At 43.1% G+C, this 20,351-nt stretch overlaps 1 protein-coding gene across 2 annotated transcripts; it reads right to left on the bottom strand.

Annotated features, from left to right (window-relative positions):
• Positions 1-4,627: 4,627 nt before the first annotated feature.
• On the bottom strand, positions 4,628-19,911 carry OXGR1 (oxoglutarate receptor 1). 2 transcript variants are annotated; one of them, XM_053217239.1, is made up of 2 exons: positions 19,850-19,911; positions 4,628-14,204 (listed from the first exon to the last, which is right to left on the bottom strand). In XM_053217239.1, the coding sequence occupies exon 2, from the start codon at positions 14,131-14,133 to the stop codon at positions 13,117-13,119; it is 1,017 nt and encodes a 338-aa protein (XP_053073214.1). In that variant the 5' UTR covers positions 14,134-14,204; positions 19,850-19,911; the 3' UTR covers positions 4,628-13,116. The 2 variants fall into 2 exon arrangements, with proteins under 2 accessions (XP_053073214.1, XP_053073219.1); XM_053217244.1 differs by lacking the exon at positions 19,850-19,911 and adding an exon at positions 16,760-17,256.
• Between the last annotated feature and the right edge of the window lie 440 nt (positions 19,912-20,351).

The raw sequence follows: 20,351 nt of genomic DNA on the forward strand, positions 1-20,351 counted from the left end.
TGTATCTATGCTGTAAAGCAGAATTAGAAGCTATAACAAAGGACTTTTTGAGCAGCAAAGGTCCCGCAGGGGTTCTCAGTTACACGAAGGGGTTCTGCTCTGTGGCCAAGTTTGCATTAAGGTTCTTTCTTTCCACTTCGAGGTTACTTTGTAACATGGCCTCGAGATACCTGTCATTGCATTTGAGAGAGTCAACCGTGGGGCGTGCGGAGCAGAAAGTAAAGATACACATCAAAGAATTCTATCCAGGGAAGAACTAATGTGGTTATTCATACATGGAATTTACTGGAAGCAAATAGATGAGGAATCTAGGAAGTATCTGTGGGAATATCTTGCTAAATAAACTGAAGCCTGGTTTTAAAAAGCCTGCAACGGGGCACCTGGGTGGCTTGGTCGGTTAAGCGTCCGACTTCGGCTCAGGTCATGATCTCATGGTCCGTAAGTTCGAGCCCCGCGTCGGGCTCTGTGCTGACAGTTCAGAGCCTAGAGCCAGTTTCAGATTCTGTGTCTCCCTCTCTCTCTGCCCCTCCCCTGTTCATGCTCTGTCTCTCTCTGTCTCAAAAATAAATAAACGTTAAAAAAAAAAATTAAAAAGCCTGCAACTATAAAACGGCTCTCACGCCTCCAAACTTGCCCCAGTAAGAAGCTGGCAGTGAACATGAAGCACCCTCAAGGAGTACATATTCCTCCAGCGCATTTTAGATGGGGCCTTAGGACTGTGGTTCTCCCAAAGTGTGGTCCCCAAACCAACAGTTTCATCGTCACCCAGGAATCTGTTAGAAATGTAAATTATCCCGACTCACCGAATCAGAGGTTCTAAGAATGGTGCCTAGCAATTTGTATTGTAACAAGCCCTCCGGGGAATTCTGATGCTTGCTAAATCTTAAAACCCCTGCCTTAGAGGAGAAAGAATCAGGAAAAATCTCCCGGAGGATGGGGAACAGTGAAAAGGAAGTTTCTTCTAGAGAACAGAATTGAGTCTAATCCGGAACATTACAGCCAGGGAAGAGGGTTTTCACAATGTCTACATGGCAGGGGTTCAACATTTCCATGACTATTGTCTTCTTCCGTTTCTTTTCTCTGAAGGAGCTTTTACATTGATATTATCTTTACTTTGTTCTGTATTGAGGTGGGTATGGTCGGCAGAAAACCAGTCTTTTAATTCCTAAATAGCCAGATAATGAGGCTCTTACAACCAAACCATTTGGAGAGAACTGTGATCGGTTATTGCTGATGGAATGTGAGAAAGGTGAGAAGATTCGGGGGGCACGCAAGTGGCAGTGGGGTGGCAGTTGGTTAAGCATCAGACTCTCGATTTGGGCTCAGGTCATGAGCCTACATTTTGTGGGACTGAGCAGGCTCTCAGCACAGAGCCTGCTTGGGATTCTCTCTCTCCCTCTCTCTGTCCCTCCACCCGTTCACACGCACACTCTTTCTTTCTCTCTCTCTCTCTTTCTCTCTCTCTCTCCCTCCCTCCCTCAAAATAAATAAATAAACATTAAAAGAGAAGAAGATTCTGAGGCCCTGGGCAGTGGAGGCCTCAGGAGGTGAAAAGTCTTTCGGTCCATGAATCACTGCATGGACAAAAGCTGCCTTCTGACCAGGAACATCTACACTGATTTTTTTAATGGGTATCAAACTTGTATTGTCTTAAGACAATTTCTAGTTCTATTTCCTTCATGGTTATAATCTGTTGCATTTTTCATTTTTTCACAAGTTCGTAACTTGTTTTTATGTCTTAGATGTGTCTCTTTAAAAGGCCATACGTTACATTAAATTAAAGGGTCGTCTGAAAGCCTTGCTCTTTTTAACTGGGATATTTAGTCTTTTCACATTTAGTGTGATTACTGACATGTTTGTGTTTGTTTTTCCATCTCATTGTATGGCTTCTGTTTGTTCCACTTTTCTGTTTCTTTTTCCCTCTTCTTTCTTGATTTCATTTAAATTTTATTTATTTATTTATTTATTTACTGGCTGGTTGACTGACTTATCTTTTATACCTGCCATGTGACAGAATTGGATTCATCACAATCCTTGGCCTACGACAGATTCTCATCACCATTCTATGCAAAGCCTTCCTTCGTATGATCCGTTTGTTTGCATGCTAAGTACTACGATAAACACGTGTGACCTAATTGTGCGACTGTTTTTGCTTTTTCCCCCATTCTCTTTTCCATCTCCTTCTGAAAATCTGCTCATGTATATGTGAAGCCTCCTCAGTCTTCAATCCAGGGCCCTTTTACACTTTTCATTTTCTGGTTTCTTTGGGTTTCTTTAGTATCATTCCAGGTAGTTTCTTTCTTATCTCATTTCCAACTCCTTAATGGTCTTTTTTGCTGTATCTAATCCTCTATTTTACCAATCCATTAATATTTTTTTATAGCGACTTACATTTGTTATTTCTGGAAGTCTTGTTTTCCTAAATTTGTTTAATCATTTTATTGTCTTATCTTTATCAGTCCACTTCTTAGAACTTTCTTAATTTTTTGAACAAAATAAACATTCCATTTTATAATCCATGCCTAACATTTCTCACGTAGGAAAGTCTGACACTCTGATTCTTCTATCCTCCAACTCTGATGTACTTCACCCATTGTGCCTTTTGGTTGGCGTTTCTTGTGCTTTCTTTTTAAATGTGTTTCTCATTTCCTTGGAAACTTTACCACCAGGAATTCTTGGAGACCTAGGTGAAAGCTGTGTCCCCTCAGAGAGGTTTTGCATATGCTCTGCCAGTTGCCTGGTGGTACTACCCATCTGGAAATCACTTTAAATGCAATTCTCTGCTTGAACTTCAATTTAAACATGCAGATAACAACAAATGTACATGAGGGCTTGATGCTGACTATGATTTCTCAGGGGCAGATTCATTTTCCTTCTGCCCGGTGTCAAAGTAAATACAGGCTATGTCACACGCTGCTTCCTTCAGCTTTGTGTCCTTATTTATCATTCTTCCTAACGTGGAGAATGGAGCCCATTAACACGCTGGTTTTCGTGAGATCTCCTATTAGAATCCTTACTTTTTCAAGTTTCCTACATTATGTCCTGTCTCTTATAATTAGGATGACCATGTACCACTCAAGATACTTTTAAGAATAAGAGTAGGTGCTACTAATAATTACACCAAGGCAACTGGCATTAACCAAGATATACGATCACCCTACTTATCCAAACACAGATATCAAAACTTAGGCTCAAAAGCACCAGATACTGTTTGGAAAATTGCTGTTTTTGTTGCTTGCTGACCTCTAGTTCCCTAGCTATATATTGTATTTTGTCCTTTGTGGATTTTTTAGTTTCTTACCAGCTCAGTGAGCATTTTTATAGGTGCTTACGACAATACTTTGTTTAGCCATTTTTGTCGTTTCCAATTGGAAGTTTGCACAGTAGATTTAATTTAGCATGTTACTAAAAACAAGTCTTTCCCCTCTTCTTCAAAGGCAATACAAAGACTCAGTTTAAGCATGAATTTTCCATATCCAGAAATTGGTCAAATAAGAAGTGGGATTATAAGTAGATATTTCTTATTCTCAAAGAGGCTCCTTTGTGTTTTTGTTCCATATATCATACCTTCTAGCACATTGCTAGGAGCTGGAAACACAAGTAAATGTGACTGTGTGTTGGAGGAATTAAAATCTCACCAGAGACAAAAAGAATGCATGGACATGGAAGACTGGTAATCCAAATCCTGTGTAATAAAGTGCACAAAATGCCTCATGAATAGAAAAGAGAGGTGGGAAGCTTGTTTTCCTAGGCTGGATGGTTGGAGAAAAGTTCTCAAAAACTAAACTTCAACAGTGCTTTTGTGGATGGCTAAAAATTGAATAGAGGCCTTAACATTGGCTGTGTTTTAATTCTTTAGTATGAATAACATCTGGGTTTGGGGAAGGGGGAAGCACTATTAGTTAAAATGGACTATGTGAATCAGAAAATGTTTTGCAAGAAGGTACTTTGTTTTTTGATCCAGAGAGCATCATTTGTGATGCACACGTAGATTTTTTTTTTTTTTGGCTTTCATGGTGTATGATTCAGATATTTATAGTGTTGCCTCTGATAATGAAATAATACTAAGTATTAACTGTGGTATTGATTATCTCTTATGTGGATTTAAACAGATAAATAGGGCATTTAACCATATACAATCAGCACCCTAGGATATTTCTGTGGCTTTGCCATTTAGAACACCCTTCAGAGTTATCAGTGAGAGAGATTTAGATAATTATATATGTTCCTGAAATAGTCCCTTTGGATTAAGCTCCTTAGAACATAACTAGGGTAATAATAAACTAAAATGCAAAATGAACTGGATAAACATTTCGCTGAGATTTGGTAAGTAAATGCAGAGTAGCATAAATAATCACCCTAAAAGGTACATATCAATCATGCAGCTAGTTTGCACGATTGTCTATCTTTGGAAGCAGACTTGCTTATTTACTCAGGTTTCTGTCTCCAGGGTGTAGCACAGAACTTTGCACATGGTATAGAGGTTTAGAAGATGCTGGTGTTAGTTAACCTGATTGCATTTAAAACTGATATCGAGTCCTAAACATGAAGGCATTCCTCCATTCTATAAATCCCTTTACTTAACCAGCAGCAATATAAATAAAGACTAAAAAAGAATCTTTGCACGTATGTTTTATTTTTCTGTTAATGTTCCTGCAAGGTCTTGTGACTAACCCCCCAAAAATCATTTAGAAGCATTAAGGTAGTGTCAGCGAGCATTTCTAGAAAGAAAAACAATGTTCAGGCTATGAGCATGTTTTCAAATCACAGGAAAAAAAAATGATATGCTACTATATAATCACGTAACATATACTCTTATTTCGTATGTGATCACACAGGTAAAATAAGAAGGAAATAGGGCAACTTCAAGGAACTCAGTGTTTAGGTACACTTAAAGACATCCCACTTTCCTAAAACCTCACAGAGGCACTCAAGATTACAAAAATCAGAGAATGCTTTACCTGCACTGATATCAGGAAATAACTCTGGCATCATACTACCAGCCTCGGAGACTTTCTTCTAGTTATGAAACATTTACAATAAATTGAAAGAAGATGCCAGGAGAACTCTCGGCTCCCCAGTGCAGAGCACATGCCAAGACGTGGGCAGGTAGCGGAGGGCATGTGGAATAACCCCACTAACCTCCCCCTGCTCAGTAGCCAAGAGTTCTTTGTTGTCTTTTGAACAGTCATTCTTTTAAAACCTCCTGGTCTGTTTCAAAGATGTCTCTGAGAGTATTAATTTATAGGGTTTTTTTTTTTGAAATTTTCTTATGCTCCCTACGGTGTTTCTGTTTCCCTGAGTGCTTTTTCCCTGTGTGTTCATTTTGGAGTCTCTGATCCCTACTCCAGGCTTTCATCGGTCGCCTTGTTATTTGTGGCTGACCGCTCATTCTGAAGAGGAAGGCACTGAGAAGCAGGGTTGACGAGGGGGTCAACTCGTAGGCAGCCCCGTGGGTGAGCAGGCTGAGCCGTTCCCCAGCTGTTAGCATCGAGTATTTTCTCTCCTTTTATGTAAGTCAGGAGAGTGTAGTAGTTCTGCACACAGGCTCTGAAGTCAGATCACCTGGGTGCATGAAGAAAGCCGTTCTTCCACATCAGGAATTTGTATCGGTTATTGCTGTATTTTCATTTCCATAGAGAAGAACGCACCAATCTTCTGCTAGGAAGTGCAAGCACGAGTTGCCCTTGGTAGCAGAGCCACGTCTTTTTATCCAGTACTTGGCACCTCGCTTTTCTGCTGCCTTCGGTTTTGTCTATTGTCCCCAAGAAACTTCTTGCTTCAACCTCCCCAGAATGAAGAGCCTTGAATTCTGGTGTGGGAAAGGGACAGTCGTCGGTTTGCACAGGAGAAGGGAGAGTCTCTGGAGATGCCGTTGTTTCTTATTCAGGCTTTAAACCAAACATCCTGTTGTCAGTCCCATTTACAACCGTCCCCGAGAGGGAGCTAGTGGTAGTTGTAACTCCTAAGCATTTTGCAGTTAACCGGAGTACGTCAGCCTACCTACAGATTCCCCGCATTACCAGCCCTGTTTTTGTCTGGCTTCACCACTCAACCATGGGTTCTCAGCTTCCATACCTTCCAATATCTTTATACTTATGCTCCTGTCATTGCTCTAGTGTCACTTGAGGAGAGGAGGCGACTCACCTCCATGTTTAAATTAAAATCTCCCACATTTTAACTATCTTTTAATGTTTATTTGTACTTGACAGAGAGAGAGACAGACAGACAGAGCATGAGGGGGGAAGGGCAGAGAGAAAGAGAGAGGGAGACACAGAATCCGAAGCAGGCTCTAGGCTGTCAGCATAGAGCCGACGCGGGGCTCGAACTCACGGACTGTGAGATCATGACCTGAGCCGAAGTCGGACGCTCAACTGACCGAGCCACCCAGGAGCCCCTAAAATCTCCCATGTTTTGTGGAAAGCATTAATGAGAAAGGCAGGAATCCTCCACACGGATACCGCTCCCCCACCTGGTACACGGTACAGTAGAACGTCAGGGAGAGGCTCTCCCACTGTTAGCAACACTAGGACCGGGCGAAACACAGGATCCAATGTTTTCAGGCTGGGACTATAGACGAGGTAATGCTATAAGCACCACGGTCACCCGGGCTCTCTGTCCGGAAATAATTTCCTGACTGTGGTGCAGAAATCTGAAGTCTAAGCGGAAGACAGCAGTCCTGTGGTCCCGTTGATCTAAGGAGACAGAGGCCAGAGTTTGGCATTGTTGAATCATTTGAAATATTTGGAGCAGAGCACCAAGGACAAAGAAATCATGGGGAGCTTAGGGGCAGAAATATATGCAGATTTCCTGTGATTCTTGTTTGCAAGGAGAGACTACTTGATATTCACCAGTAAGATGCTGTTATGGCATCAGAGACACCAGTGGTCAAGCAGTGCGAGGGCATCTGGCCCAACCAGGGAAGAAAAATCTCACTAACACTCCATTAACGCATCTTGCTGAGACGGCAGAAAGCTGTGTCTTAGCTGTAAAGACCATGCCCTAGAGTAAGGTCTATTCTAGACATGCTTTGACAAAAAAAGCCTAAAGCCAAATCTGGACAAGACCAAAGGAGAAACAGAATTTGGCTTTTGGGTCCTGCTGTGTTAGAAGGGTATGGAAAACATCGTGGACTTTTCACAAATCTGTTCTTTAAAAATTTGTAGAACCGAGTCAACATAATTTTAAAGTGATTAGCAAGTAAATGCTGTGTCTACTAGAGAAAAGTCACCAATCTTCAGAGGACAATAATAGAATCTAGAATCTCTACAATGATGTACTCACAATATCCCGTATTCAGTAAAAAATGATTACACATGAAAAACAGAAAGATGTGTCTCACAGCCAAGAAAAAAAAAAAGCAATCAGAAACCAGCCTCAAGGTCACTTTACATTGTTATTATTGTTACTTGAGTCAGTTGCTCTTTAAGAAACCACTGTGGTCAGCTGTGTAACAGCCTTCCAAAAATGTCCTTGTCCTAATCCCAGGAACCTGTAAATATCCTACATTACACAGGAAAAGGGATTTGAGGATGTGATTCAATTATGGATTTTGAGATGAAGAGATTATCCTGAGTTACCCAGGTGGGCCCAAGGTAATTGCAAGAGATACAATAAAAAGAAGTAGGAGAATCAGAGTTGGGCAGAGGAGATAGTCACCTAGAAGCACAAATCAGAGAGAATTGAAGATGTTGGCTTTGAAGATGGAAAGAGCAGCCATAAACCAAGGAATGAGGTGGCTTCTAGAACCTGGAAAATGCCAGGAAATGGCTTCCTTCTGGAGCCACCAGAAGTAAGACAAGACAGCCAGTCCTGCTAGATTTAATAGACAAAGATAATAAAGGAGCTATGTAAATATGCTTGAAGAGTTTCTTTTAACTCTCTCACTTATTTAGTGAGTGAGAGGAAATTTCAGAAGTGGAATTAAATAAAAACTTTATAATCAAAAAGTAAAATAACTGAAATAAAAACCTCTCAGGGGAGTCCCTTTGATTCTCTTATGGGCAATTTTTATCAGTCAAGCAAAAACTAATAGACATTCAAGGAGACAGGATCCCATGACCCATAAACACAGGCAAAATGGCAGACAAGAGAAGCAGACCCAATGGTGATATGACATTGGAGCAAATAGATTGGGACTTTAAAATAACTGATTATTCAGTTCTAGAAAATATAGGGAAAGGGACAAAACAGATCAAAAGACAAAAACAACAACAACAACAACAACAACAACAACAAAAACTACTTCACAGAAGTGGTAGAATAAAGAGAACCAAAAGTACATTGTATAAATTAAAAAAAAAATACAATATCTGAAATCAGGAATTCGATGCATGAGTTTCATAGCAAATTATCTATAGTACAAGCCAGGATTAATGAAAGATAAATAGAGAATATTCAGAAGAAAGTGCAGAAAAGGAAATAGAATTGAAAGAAGACAGATCAATGTGCATAACAAATGTAGTTTCTTCCCAGGAACTCAGTAATGAACAGGGCTCTCACCCTTCAGGGATTTTTGCCTTGCTGGCCTTGTATCATCTGATATCATCTGGACTCATTGTATAGTATCAGGTAGATTGTATTGAACGGTGTTCGCTGGGTGGAATTTAAGAATGAAATTAGCACAGGAAGTGAGCATTTGGCCTCAAGTGCTACGTGGCCTTGTCATTATTAATGCCTTGTTCTCCCTCTTCTCAGAGCTCTCTAGGGGAAAGTGAAAATGCCCTGCCGTAGTCCAAGAAGATACACAGAGGCACTAAGGTGGGTTTGTAGAAGCATGGCACAACAAGGCCAGCTCGGTCCCCAAGGCTGCAGCTCTAACCCTGTGGGTCACAGGCATGGCCGTTAACCCTGAAGAGTTAAAGAACAAAAATGTGGCCCATACAGAAAGGATACTCTGCCAGTACTTACACTCTGTCTTTTCATGCCTTATTTGTGCCTTCCCAAAGGAGGAGGAGGAGCTAAATGTAATCGGTGGGTCTGTGCTCAGAGTAGCAGGGGAAGAGACAGTTGATGGGTTAAAGATCTTTACAGAAAAGTCTTAACAAATGAAAGCAGAAGGGTGTTAGACTTTTAAAAGTCACCACTGTGAACACCCTAGTGGGTCCAGACAATAAGTAATGACGGAAAAACTATGAAGGGCAAAGGATCCTTATGATACAAGGATCAGGCTGATACATCCTGAAACCCCTGCTCAATCGTTAAATGGAGAGCAGTCAGGCCCTATACCTCCTGAGGTGGAGTCCTGTTTCTGTGAAAAGAAAACAAAGGAGGAAGGAGAGGAGGCAGGGAAAGAGGGAGGGAGGGAAAGAAAGGGAGAGGAGGGAGGGTGCGAGGGTGGGAGAAAAGAATCTACATCTAATCTAAACTCCAGTTCTTTCTAATTTACACCAAATGCAGGGCATGGAGCCACATGACAAACAGCCGAACGGAATTAAAACGCAATGAGGAAGATTCCACAGGGCAAATGACTCAATCCCTTCAGTAAATAGATGACAATAAATAAAGGAAAGGGGAACTCTAATAGATGAACAGAAATTTGATAGACCTATCAACCACATGTAGTGCATAGACCTTGCCTGGACCCTAATTTGAAAAAGCCAACTGTATAAAGACATGTTTGGGGTAACCAAGGGAAGGAAAATAAGGATTGGATATTAGATAATATTAAGAAATAATTTTTTATTTTGTTTGGTTTTCTGCTTTTTGAAAGAGATCAATGTTGAAGCATTTATAGGTGAAACTACTATGTTTCCTAGGATTTGCTTTTAAATATTCTAGCAAAAAAAACCAAAAGGGTGGGGGGAATGGATGAAACAAGAATGGCAGGATGTTGGTTACTGGTGACATTCAGTCATGGATATGGGAGGTCATTTTGTTACTTTTTCTACTTCTTTGACCATTTAAATTTCCATGATAGGGGCTCCTGGGTGGTTCAGTCGGTTGAGCGTCTGAATCTTGATTTCAGCTCAGGTCATGATCCCAGGGTCGGGGGATTGAGCCCCATGTCAGGATCCATGCTGAGCATGGAGTCTGCTTGAGATGCTCTCTTGTGCACTCTCTCTTTCCCTCTGTCCCTTTCCCCCGCTCACACTCTCTCTCTCTCTAAAATAAAAATTAAAAAGAAAACATTTTTTTAAAAATTCTATGATCGACAGTTAAAAACAAAGTGGAGGGGTTATCGCGTCGCTAAAGTTTGGAACAGTTTTTTCTAGATTCCCTGCACTCAAGCACATTGGGCCTGACTTGAACTTAGATTCCTCATATGGTGAGAAGACCCAGCAGCTCCCTCTCTGGCAGACAGTCAGAGCTCTGCTCTTTTGTCCCCGTACTTTCTTGGCCTACAACTATGAGACAAGGTCATTCGGGTCCTATTCTAGTCTTGGGAGTATCATCAATCTCTTCTTTTGGCCTCAGTTCCAAACACAATTAGCCCAGAACTCTTTACTTTGGAAAATAAGACTGACCCTTTGAGTCTAATTTAGCTCGGATCTTTGCGATTATATTCTATCAGCAGAACCCTGGAGGACAGACTGTCATCTGCACCTGACCCATACCTGCAGGGAGCAAGGCCAATAAAAGAATAACACAGCTGAGTGAGCGAAGGTATTTTGAGGATAAAGGAATATTATGCATGTTCCCAAACTAAGGTCGGTTATCCAAGGTAATAGAAATGTTAAAAATTTGAGAAAATAGGATTCAGTGGCAGAGTAAAATCCCTAAGACAGCAGAGTAAGGACCAAAGACACAGTGGAAGAATTGGAATCAGAAAGAGAAATGATTTACTGTTCTGTACGTTTGTGGGAAGAAGGAAAAGGATAAAAAAGATTCTACAGAGACAGTTGAGACAGACATAAAGGAGATTCGGGTGGCTTTTTTTCTGGTGGGTAAAATCTTTGAAATAAGAAAGAATAGAGACAGAAAGGGGTTTGCGTCCCGGGCTAGAATAATAACAGCTGTGGTACAGAGGCTGACCTGTCCACACTTTGGTGAGGGCGGGACACTGGGTAGATGGGAAGGAGAGCTACCCGGCCTTCAGGTTCCCAGCGGGCCTCTGAATGCTGTTTCATGCTGTGCAGCCAACGCGCATGAGGAAGTCAAGCCCTCCAGTCAAACAACTCGTTCCTTATGCTCTGGAAAGGCCCTGGAGACGATGGCTCAGAAGGTGGGTGGTGGAGACAGTGTCATCATCCAGAAACATCCATGTGCGGAGCCTTCGGCCTGCCTCTTTCTTCCCCCTGCAAGCCTGGCAGAGGCTCCCAGAGCACATCTTTACTTAGGTCTAAGTCAGATGTAATGTTCTAGAAGAACCTGAAAGTCACAAACAGTTTTGCTCTCTACACATGGAGAACGTAAGCTTCATGTAAATATATATAATGGTGGTAAAGCTGCACTTTCACAGAAAAATACTACCAGCTTATTCAGTATTTATCCAGTGTCTTTAAATTAGTTTATTGGGGCACTTGGGTGGCTCAGTTGCTTAAGCATCCGACTTTGGCTCAGGTCACAATCTCGCGGTTTGTGAGTTCGAGCCCTGCGTCGGGCTCTGTGCTGACAGCTCGGAACCTGGAGCCTGCTTCAGATTCTGTGTCTCCCTCTCTCTCTCTGCCCCTCCCCTGCTCATGCTCTGTCTCTCTCTCAAAAGCAAACATAAAAAATTTATAAATTAGTTTATTAATTGTATCGACACATTTACTAAGGTTTTAAATGTCCAGACTGAGCATTTTTCTCAAATTATTTCAACTTATATTGTGATAATTAGGCACACACATAAATCAAAAATAGCTTTAGCTGTTAAAATAAATAGATAACATATTTTCAAGAGAGTCACAAAAGAGAACGTTATCTAAAGGGAATCGGTGTTTCCGAGAATCGTTTTCCACAGAAATCATGACGACGTTAGATTTTACTTAACATCCAATATATACACGATATTTAAAAAAATTTTTTAACATTTATTCATTATTGAGAGACAGAGAGAGACAGAGCATGAGCATGGGAGGGGCAGAGAGAGGGGGAGACACAGAATCCGAAGCAGGTTCCAGTCTCCAAGTGGTCAGCACAGAGCCCGACGCGGGGCTCGAACCCGCAAACAGTGAGACCATGACCTGAGCCGAAGTTGGACACCCAACCGATTGAGCCACCCAGGCGCCCCTATATACAAGGTATTTAAAAGGACTTCTGTTTCCCCAAGAAGTGGCTCCTCCTTCCCCAGGATGTGGTGATAATAACTAGTATTAGTTGATCATTTTTATAAATCAGCAGCAACTTTTAAAACGACCTACAACAATACAGACATAATGACCCACATATGTTGTTATTTGCACTGACATCTTTGGGGTGTCTCAGGTGAATTGTACTGACCACCTTGAATCTACTTGACTAAAGCCTTGTGAGAAACGCAGTTTAATGGCCTCAAAGCAAAGTTTGAAAGAGTAAGTTTTAAAGCTATGAAATGAAAACAAAAAGAATACTGAAAAAGAGATAAATAATGCCTTGGATAGTCTGGGGGTTCAACACAAACAGGCCCCAGTATGAAGGGGGCATGAAACCATGAGTGAGTAGCTTGGTTTTCCCCAATCTTGGCACTAACTTCCTGACAGATCTAGGGCATGTTTTTCTTTTTTTTAAGTTTATCTATTTTTTTGTTTGGAGAAAGAGGAGAGAGAGAGAAAGTGAGAGCTGAGGAGGACAGAGAGAGAAAGGGTGAGAGAGAATCCCAAGCAGGCTCCTCAGTGCCAGTGCAGGCCCCAGTGAGGGGCTCGAACTCATGAACTTCGAGATCATGACCTGAATCGAAATCAAGATTTGGAGGCTTAACCAACTGAGCCATGCAGGTGCCCCAAGACTAGATGTTTTGCAAGATGTCCCTGATTTCTAATAGTTTGGATTCTACATGTGAATCTTCTGCTGATATGCATGTATCCCATTCTTACCTCTACCCTAGGGAAGATCTCAATAAACAGGTTACCAAGAACTCCCGGTAGCCCCGTCTTGGCTTTGGCACGTGATTACCTGAACATACAATATTTCCTGAGAGCCACTGAGGGAGCCGTTCTGGACTTAGAAGTTAAAATATCAGCAGGCTTTTCTTCTTGGTTGACTAAATGAAGTATGTCAAGGGTTGTTTGAGTAACTGATTTTTTTTGCTCGTTCCAGGTCCCCACTGGCTTTGCATCTCACCATCGAGCAGAGGGCCTGCTGGAAGTTGTCACTGACCACCACATACAGTAACAGGTTACCGAAGGTGTTCAGGGCAGCTAACGGCCTAGAAACGATGTACGCTTCATGGATCTGATTCTCGATGGGGCAGCTGATTGAAAGCAGTCGAGATTCGATCCGAATGACCCTCAAGATGTGGAAGGGTAAAAAACATATGTAAAACACGAGGAGTAGCAGAATGGTTAGCCTTCTAGCTTTCTGCTTAAGGCAGCTGTGATTCTGAGGTCCTTGGGTTAGGGTGCAGATAATCATTGTATAGCACAGTGTCACTATCACCAGGGGAAGGCAGAAAGTAGTTGCAGTCAAGACTAGATTGTACCATTTGATAGTGGCGAGGTCATCCGAACTGGTGAGGTCGAGGCAGGCCGATCTATTGGGCCCGGTGGTTGAAGTGATCAGGAAGGTCATGGGAATGACGGCCACCAGGGAAATGATCCACACCACAGCACAGGCCACCACGGCCCATCGAGTCTTGTGAAAGGAAAAGCAGCTCATGGGGTGAATGATCACGAAGTATCGGAAGATGCTGTAACAGGTGAGGAAGAGGATGCTGCCGTACAGGTTGAAATGGAAGCCGAAGCGGATGAACTTGCACATGAAATCCCCAAAGATCCAGTTTTCGCCACTGGCATAGTAGTGAATCAGGAAAGGGAAGCTGGTTAGATACAGCAGGTCTGTGCAGGCCAGGTTCAGCATAATGACGGTGCTGCCTTTCCACGGCCGCATTTTGAAAATGTAAGTGGAAATCGCTACTGCGTTCCCTGGAAAGCCCACCAGGAAGATGATGCTATATATTACAGGGAGGTAGTGCCTCTTGAGTGGGATTTTTTCATCAGTGCAATTTCCAAAAGGCGCTGCAAAATCGGGGAAGTCGGAAGAAGCATTTGCAAAACTGTCCAGTGGCTCATTCATGGCTGTCTCCTTTCATCTTGCAGGAAAACAAGCGTTCGGTTTGGCAACACAAATCACTTCAAACTAACTCCCTGATAAAGGAAAATAGAAAACATTAATGATAGGGTAATGAAGACAATGATCTTCTTTTAAATGAAAATTGCTCTCAGATCCTAAATGTGCCACTTCTTTCTCTTTAATCTCAAAGAGACCCTGTGGAGAAGAGATTGAATTTCTAAGAAAACGATTGTGAGGCAAGGCATCTAATAATAATATGAAAGTTAAGTTACCACCAGAATGAAAACGAAGGATTGCAAATAAACAAATACATGTAGTGGCAGTGGACATCAAGTTGGCAAGGTTGCTGTTTGGGGAAGCCACAGAACGTCACCATTAGAGACTTAACAAGACCTACCATTAATCAAGCGCAAGGCACTTCACCATCATGTAACCTCTAAACTTCACAAGACGCTGTGAAGTGTTTCTTATTATCTCTATTTTACAGGAGAAATAAAGACTGAGGGAGGTTTTGCAACACGTCCCTGGAAGGCATCTGGTGGCACAGCCGGGGCTCGAACCTGTGTCTCTCTGATTTAGAGGCCATCCTCGATTCTTGCTTCCCTCACTACGCTGCCTCCCAGTCCAGATTCCCCCACGTACGTGGTGGAACAGGAAGTGTGAAGGCATGAAAAGACAGAATACTGCCCGTTTTTTAAATGTAGATTTCACATGTTGCACCATCATACATACGGTAGATTTCATTTTCCAATGTCGGCTCTTCCAACCTATTTTAATAGCTAATATAATTTGTTCACGGGAGGGTGTGTGTGTGTGTGTTTGCCAGGGGAGAAGGAAGAGCAGATTCATGCAGCGTTAAAGCTTTGCGCTCTGTCGCCAGCTTGCCTGACCTTGATTCTCAGTTTGGCTATTGAGAACACTTGTGTGTCCCTAAGCACGTTGCTGAAGCTCTCCAGGACTGGGAGCAGTGGCGTTTTAATTTCCTTCTTCTTACTTATCAGGGTTTTCTAAAATTTTGACAGTGAATTTCTGCAACGAGAAAAGCATGAAGATTATTTAAAAGAAGAATCACTTACAATTAGCTTATTATTCAGATGTAAATAGATGTTGGTAAAATGTATCCACTTACACATTTATGGAATGCCCACTGTGTATTAATTAGGCAGTCTGCCAGCTCCTAGAGATACAAAATGAATAACACACACAGATGTACAAGCCACTATCACAGTCTACTGGGGGAGATAGACATGGACATAATTTTGAAGAAATGTAACCCTACCACATGGAGCTGTCAATATATTTTTTTAAAAAGGCAGGAAAAACACTTGGAACACTATTGGGCACATAATAAGTGCTCAATAAATGTTGGGTAGTTGTTAATCACTAAGTCCTTTGATAGATGAATGGCATGAGAAGGAAGGGAACAGTTGCCTGGAGAACAGGGGAGGGCACGAAGCAAGGTCATTAGGAAGGAACATTTAAGCGGAAAGTAGCGAGAGGAAGGGAAAGGCATTCTAGGCAAAAGGAATAGCATGTGCAAAGGCACTGAGATATGACAGACGGAGATATTCAAGGGAGCTCTGCTCAACATGGCTGCTATATTAAGGACCAGTGGGAGATGAAGCTGGAAAGAAAATAATAGCTGATAATAAAAATAATAGCGCGTCCTAGGTACAAAGCACTACTACTCTAGTATGCATTCATTTTATCCTCCCAGCAGTCTGGCAAGGTAGCTCTGTGATCATGCCCATTTTACAGAGGAAACTGAGGCACCAAGAAGACAATGAGTTGCTCAAGGTCACACTGCTAGTTAGTAGTGAGCCATAAGATGCGGACTAGGGCAGTCAGTCTGCAGAGCTGGGATGCCTCTCACAGTGAGTAGGCAAGAGGCAAATAAATGCTCTAAAATAACAAGGTTGAATTAGACTGTATCCCAGATGGGCTAAGTATATCAAACATCCTAAATTGTGTGATCCAGGGCTAACCTGTCAACAGTAACGGCATCCACCTCTTTGGGTTGAGAGAGGTTAAATGAGTTAAGTACATTTTGAAACATACTTTATGTATGTGTTTTGAAAGACATACGTGTTATATCATCGTCTGCCATCATTATTACTATTATCTGATACTAAAATCGACACTTTCAAGCTTTCCCCCAGTGCAGGAAAGAGGTAGATTTCAGACTGGCCCAGCTTAACTAATCGAAACTAGTAGACTCCTCCCCAGTTCATTGGCCTTGAATATACTCTTCCGGATCTCACTTAGGGTGCAGATCAGGATGGCCTTAAACATTTATGACTTCTATTCCATACGAATTGGGGAAAGACTAGCCTCGGGATGTGAAGCATGCCACTGGGCAGCTGTTAGGATCCTCCAGGGGAGACGCCAGTGCTCCTTGGGACCGTGTATCACAGATGGAGAGCAAATGTTTCCTTCCTTGTCAAGTTAATTTACTCTCGCTGGACACACTATTCCTAGAACTATTACCTACACAGCAGTGAAGGTGATCTGAGTCAGGTACTGCTGACCAGCAAGGGTTCTCTGAGGCCAGGAAACTACAGCAGACAGCTTTTTCCTTGGCCAGACTCTTTAAATGGGCTCATGCCCAGATGGGAGCAGTAATTTGTACCTGAAAGAAAATGGTCACGGTCAAAGAGTCCCTGAGGCAGCACTTCCAGAAGCCAGTTCGTAGCAAGTCCTTACTTAGTCAGGTCCACACTGCTTATCTGTCAACTCCCTGAAACCAGAAACACGGAATCACCTCATACCCTAAGGGCCAACACAGCGAAGGTTCTCAATACATATTTGCTGAAGAAAAGAACAATGAGTAATTTCAGCAAAATTTTATCTGGGGCTGAAGGGTTAATGAAATGGCAACTTTTTTTTGTTCGTTTTTTAAGTTTGCTTCTTTAACGACTTTTAAAGTAAGAAGTGGGGCTCCTGGGTGGCTCAGTGGGTTGAGCTTCCGACTTTGGCTCAGGTCATGATCTCGCGGTCTGTGAGTTCGAGCCCCGCATCAGGCTCTGTGCTGACAGCTCAGAGCCTGGAGCCTGCTTCGGATTCTGTGTCTCCCTCTCTCTCTGACCCTCCTCTGTTCATGCTCTGTCTCTCTCTGTCTCAAAAATAAATAAACATTAAAAAAATTTTAAACAAAATAAATACAGTAAGAAGCAAAATTATAATTTCTGTCATTGCCAAATGAACCCCTGGCCATGTCATGGGGCCATTTTAAACAATAATCATATCAGGAAAAGACAGGTTGTAGGTAGAAACAACCACTTTATTGTTTTGAAAAACAACAGTTCAACTGGGGATTTAATGAAGACTGACAGACCAACTGGAAGGGAGGAGGGGTTGGCCAAGAAGTTTAACCCCTCTTCCACAAACCTCAGCAAAAGAATGGTTTGAGTTTACAAAATATGTGTCAGGTTTAGAACAACAGACAAAACCGGTCAGGGATGTGAGGTCAGGTTTCTTTCCTCAGTCGTCCCACAATCTCGTGCAATTCACTGCTACTATCCCGAGAGCCAGATGTCCACAAAGGACTCATTTACATTCAGGGGACACTCAAGAATGATATGACATGCTCCCTACATTTTGCTCCAACAGCGGACCTCAATCAAAGGGAGGTTATAGACTACCTAGAACTAACAGACTCTTTACAAACTAGAAATAATGATCTATTAAGTTTCAACATAAACAGATGCATATGTTTGAACTAAACTAGATAACACACAAATAAAAGCAAACACCAAAGATTTGGGGATATTTTTACAAAGGAAAAAAATCACATCATTTTGGCTCATTTTTTTTTCTCAGAAATGGGGAAGAGATTGTGATTCTTTGAGGCTAGCTGCAGGCTATCAGTGTTTTGGAAACAAGCAGTTTGAGAACCGCTATCCTAAATGTCAATTTGCCAATGAACCTCATAGACAAGGATTCCAAGCTTCTGATATGGAAGACAGGACCAAAAAATGGCAGCATAAACTATTTTATGTCCATGGCACCCTCTTGCCTGCCGGGGGGTGGGGGGAGGGGGGAAACAAGTAGGATTCATGATGAAATGTGATTTTTCTAGGGTATCTGCTAATTTTGTAGTAAACTCTTAATCCAACAATACCCCACCCCACCCCGTTAGAGTTCCCTTCCCTCCACACACACCCTGGGTTTTTCTGGTGCTGTTCCAAAGCTGAGTTAACATTCATTCTTTCCTCTTCTCAAGCTGCCAGTGGACCGGGGAGGCATAAACTTGTAACCCTGTGCCTCTCACATTCCTTCAGAGTCCTTGGAAACTATGGCTGGGGTTGTACCAAGAGGAACCATGGGTAGACATTTTACTCACAAAGATTCATTTTCCTTTCTTCCTCTACATATCTGTAAACTAATTTGACTTGGTACTAGTTGAAAACAGACCAGTTCTTCATCCAGGCAAATTTGAGAGATGCATGAATGCTGTCCTTCCTGAGTTTGAAGGACTCCTTCTCCCCAACCTTTCCCTCAATTCCAGCTTTCAGTTAAGAATCTGCAACTCATGGCACCTGGCTGGCTCAGTCCGTTAAGCATCCAACTTCAGCTCATGTCATGATCTTACAGTTTGTGGGTTCGAGCCCTGCATCGGGCTCTGTGCTGACAGCTCAGAGCCTGGAGCCTGCTTCGGATTCTGCATCTCCCCCTCTCTCTGCCCCTCCCATGCTCATGCTCTGTCTTTCTCTGTCTCTCAATAATAAATAAACGTTAAAAAATTAAGAAAAAGAAAGAATCTGCAACTCAGGGTGGGGGGGATGCCTGGGTGGCTCAGTCCATTAAGGGTAGGGCTCTTGATTTCAGGTTTATGAGTTAGAGCCCCACGTCGGGCTTTGAGCTGACAGTGAAGAGTCTGCTGCGGATTCTCTCTCCCTCTCTCTCTGTCCCTCCCCTGTTCATTCTCTCTCTCTCTCTCTCTCTCTCTTTCTCTCAAGATAAATAAACTTAAAAAAAAAAAGAATCTGCAATTCTGTTGCTAAAGACTGTTAGCACTGGCCCAGTCGATGGGGCTCAAAACTAGGATTTTAGCTATTTGATCTTCAAATACAATCTATGGATATCTCTCCTGGGAAATGTGCAAATATGGGCACACAGAAATTTTACATACAGTTTGGATATTTAGAGACAGTAGCAAACTTGTTCATTAAATCCATAGCAACAACAACAACAACAACAACAAGAAAACATAAGATAAGACGGTAAAGAAAGGCATTTTGGGGAGAGGGTAAGGTTTTGTTCCTTTACTTGGGGAGGCTGTGGGGCAATGTCTTTGGACTTTGCTGACCCCGGGAAGAGGCAGCAAGGGGCCGAGAACGCACCCAGAAAGCGAAATCAAACAGTGTCAGAGATGAACTCTCTGCCCCCAAAATACCCCCCATAGACACCTACGCTTGGTCGCTTGGTCGTGAAAAAGGCACAAGATGGGATTGACAGTCCGGAACCTATTCAGGCTCCCCTGAGATAAACCTCTGGCCATCTTAGGCTTTCGTCTTCGCTGCCAGGGTGCGGGGTACGCCTGCTGCTGCTGAGAGAAGTCAGGGACCCCGCTCTGTCCGCCCCTGTCCTGTCACAGGGACTTGCCGGGGCTCTGTTCCCCAGGCTCAGGGCGCCCCGCGTCCCTCCCGGATCGGCGCGGGACCCCCGCACCCGGCTCCCTCCGGCCCTCGGGCCGCTCCCGGATCCGGTCTCCGCTCACCTGGCACCGGGTATGCGGCTGCCGTGCGCCCCGCGTGGCCCTCGGAGCGCGGCTGCGCCCTGGTGGCGGGACACTAGGAGCAGAGGCCGGTGCGCCGCCCCTGCCCCTCCCAGCCCTCCCCCCTCCCAGGCCGGAGCAGGTGCGTGCTCAGCGTCCCGCCCTGGCAGACAGCAGACAGCGTCCTCCCTCGCCCACTTTGGAGGCCTACCCGGAACAGCCGCTTACACTCCCAGGGATCTCTGGACATCCTCCTTGCCGGCTGGTCCCAAGACTGCACAAAGGGAGTATTTGCAGAGGTGGCCTCTTGCCCCAGGAGGGTTGAGGTCCTGTTGTCTGGCTCCAGAACTATCACCTGCTTGCCCACGGTTCAGGGCCTTTCATCTAGCTTGGAATGGAAGCAACTTCAGTCTGACCCTCTAAATTGAAGACTTCCACTGAAGTGTCTTTTCACTGTATCCAGTTACAGGCCTGTCCTCCACCGCTCTGCAAAGTCGTTTAAAAA

The sequence above is a fragment of the Acinonyx jubatus genome, chromosome A1 (assembly GCF_027475565.1).
Source record: "Acinonyx jubatus isolate Ajub_Pintada_27869175 chromosome A1, VMU_Ajub_asm_v1.0, whole genome shotgun sequence".
NCBI classification, from domain to species: domain Eukaryota; kingdom Metazoa; phylum Chordata; class Mammalia; order Carnivora; family Felidae; genus Acinonyx; species Acinonyx jubatus.

What these genes read in the sequence shown, in the direction of transcription:
- OXGR1 (XM_053217239.1), bottom strand. Translation starts at nt 14,133, where the DNA reads ATGAATGAGCCACTGGACAGTTTTGCAAATGCTTCTTCCGACTTCCCC.